This window comes from Chaetodon trifascialis, chromosome 20, assembly GCF_039877785.1.
Source record: "Chaetodon trifascialis isolate fChaTrf1 chromosome 20, fChaTrf1.hap1, whole genome shotgun sequence".
NCBI classification, from domain to species: Eukaryota; Metazoa; Chordata; class Actinopteri; order Chaetodontiformes; family Chaetodontidae; genus Chaetodon; species Chaetodon trifascialis.
This window is the reverse complement of record NC_092075.1, coordinates 5,110,001-5,112,757: the sequence shown is the minus strand read 5'-3', so window position 1 is coordinate 5,112,757 and position 2,757 is coordinate 5,110,001. Positions and strand designations below refer to the sequence as shown.

At 47.7% G+C, this 2,757-nt stretch overlaps 1 protein-coding gene across 2 annotated transcripts in view; it reads left to right on the top strand.

Annotated features, from left to right (window-relative positions):
- The first annotated feature begins 890 nt into the window (after window positions 1-890).
- Window positions 891-2,757, top strand: part of fibcd1b (fibrinogen C domain containing 1b) — a 95,768-nt gene continuing 93,901 nt past the window's right edge. Inside the window, exon 1 of one of the 2 annotated variants that reach the window (XM_070988529.1) lies at window positions 891-1,894. In XM_070988529.1, coding sequence (XP_070844630.1) covers window positions 1,823-1,894 — 72 coding nt within the window. In that variant the 5' untranslated portion in view covers window positions 891-1,822. The remainder of the gene's footprint in view (window positions 1,895-2,757) is intronic. The other variant, XM_070988530.1, reaches the window with a different exon arrangement.

Genomic DNA, 2,757 nt, shown 5'->3' with positions numbered 1-2,757 from the left:
TCTATCAAGACACCTTAAGTGAACATAAACATGAACACTGGTGTGAGCCACATTATTGACAGTAATGACTCTATGTAGAAAGGGGGGGGGGGGTTGTGTGCCAGTAGGCTGCCTGTCACCACAGCACACTGAAACCTGTCCAGGTGGGAAATGATTTCTGTGGGAAGACGTTGGTTAATTTATACCTTAAGTTCAAACATAGCAGCTCCTCTTTGAATCCCGCTGGGTTATTTAAGCCCCCTGTGATCGTACTTTACAGCAATCCAGGGTTGAATAAGGCCAAAAGAAAATGCTTCTGTGGCACGAACGTCTAAAAACAAGTCACAGCCCGATGAATTTCCAACCATTGTTATTCCTCATTATGTCCAGTCTTAAGTTATTGTAAAGCGGAATCACTGTGCTCAGCCTTGCTTACAGTTTTAAGGGATGTTTGCTGTTATATCTCACAGTCTCCTTTTGTATTATGCCTCGACCTGGTGTTTTACAAACTGAGACAATGTCCAATTATCTCAAGGCTCACCTCAGATAAACTTGGGTGAATCTGGAGAAGGGCTCTGGTGGTTTAAAATCTTATTTCTGTGAAATAAATGAGGCAGTTGCTTTAGTTTAATATTCTGTTTCATCTTTGCTCTACTATAGTGAGGTTCCTCTCCTTTAAACTCCCAAACAAGAAGTACTACTTCTAAAGGCCCTCATTTAAATGAGAGGTGCTGGCTGATCTCACACTCAGCCGTTAACACTTTGACATAATTACTAAACCCAGTCAGGTGTCCGTGGCATGACAATCTTTGTAATTTGTTGCAACTTTTAGTGGATTTTCAGGAGGATTTTAACAGCAATCTGCGTCCTGGATTATTGTACATCAACCTAGTACACAGTGTGTAGTCTCTACACATCAGGGCGATCTGCAGCTGTTCAGGTTGCAGAGGAATAGGAGGGTCCGCGGTGCGGTGGAAGTGAAGTAGCAGGCGTGGTGGCTTTGGCACAGCAGTCGAGGGAAGGGCGGCACAGGGAAGTAACGCTGCCTTGGAGCGCGCCGCGCGTAGCGAAGGGACGCGTTGATTGACAGTCGGAGGCACGGAGCGCCCCGTGCGGCACACAAGCGGAGCTCGCTAATCTCCCCGTACCCGTCTTGTCAAAGGCATCTCTGTGAAACGCCAGGCAGATCAGCCTGGCGCAGACAGAGGAGGCTCTATCCACCCCCGGGGTTCGTTATCGGAGTCTTCTCACCGAGTAAACGAGCGAAAGGAACGCATCAGCTCTGCGACCCTATCCCATCCTGTCTTTACCTGCTCGGGCATAACTGGACACGGTCTGGGCTAACCTGGAGTCTCAAAGTGTCCTGGAAACCGGTGTGGATGGACAAAACGGTCAGATTGCACTTTGCAATCTGAGCCAAAGAAGATTTTGTCGGTTCCTTTTTGTGGAGTAAAAAGACTGCGCCCGGTGCTTCCGGAATCATTTTGGGGTTATTTTTTGTGTTTATCAAATCCAGTATAATCGTGGTGCGTTTGTAAGTCAAGTTACAAACCCTGGAGCCCGTAAACACTCTTTTCATTCTTTTTAGTTGGAATAACGGCCAGGTATTCGGGAGACTTTCGGGAGGAATTTTGGTGCGTAATTTGTGCGGTGTGTGCGGTTGCTGAGCCGCAGAAGTAGTTGTGGCTCCTCTCTCTCTCTCTCTTTTTTTTTTTTTTTTACGTTAAATACCCCATTTTTTCCATGGAGTAGGCTGAATCACAGGTAAAGACTTCAGAAGTGCACCTTTATTCTCTGTCGCCTGGAACAAACAGGCGGATCTGATGCGCAGATTCTCCGTAGGATGGTAAATGACCGATGGGGAATCATGAACAGCTCTTCTGAACTCGAAGATGGGACTCGGCATAAAAACCAGGTATGTTCACGCAACCCACAGCCGCCCGATGGGTTCATGAGGAGTGGTGCATCTGCTTGGTGCAGTGTTAGCACGCCGAGTTTGGTGATGTGGCTCTGTGGCGAATCTCTGCACTAACCGGGCACTTCTGGTCCTGTCATAATGTCTCATCCACCCGCAGATCACACTATCCTCATGGCTGCTTCTGTTTAGCGTCACACAATGTGTTAGTTGGACTACTTGGGACACAAAGAGACAAGCTGAGGAAAATAATGGTGTAAATCACAGCGGGAGAGTCATGCGTGCGCAGGGCGATAGTTGTTTGCGCATCTCGCTTAAATCTTCTCAAATGTCTCTCCCATGTAAGCCTGGGATGCACTCGAATGTCTGGAAATCGCATTTTCGTTGCTCTGAGTGGCACACAGACATCTTCCAATAGCCATTATCACTCCAGAGCTCTTTAGGCCAGTCTCCCGTTCGGATGAATTGAGACAGGAGCGGACGTGCGTTGTGTTGCAGCCAGACAAGCTCACTTTGGGGAATAGTCAATGTGTTTTCACAAGGTCAGAAGAGGGTTATTGACAGCCCGTAAGGGACAGGGCTCCCCTGGAACAGCGGGATCGGATTTCGGGGCACTGGGAAAGCTTGGCGCCTTTGGAAACGCACACAGTAATTCACCTTTCGTATCTTCTTACCTATCAGGGTGGATTTAGATATTACACATATACATAACTGGGAAAATCATGCAGAGGTGCTGACGTGAAAACTCCCCCACTGTTTGGACCCAGAGGAGAAGTGAAGGATATCAGAGCATGAGATTGTGGCACTTTTTAATTACTGGCGCAGGGAAATAACTTTGTGTGCGCACAGCTGTGATGCGGGTT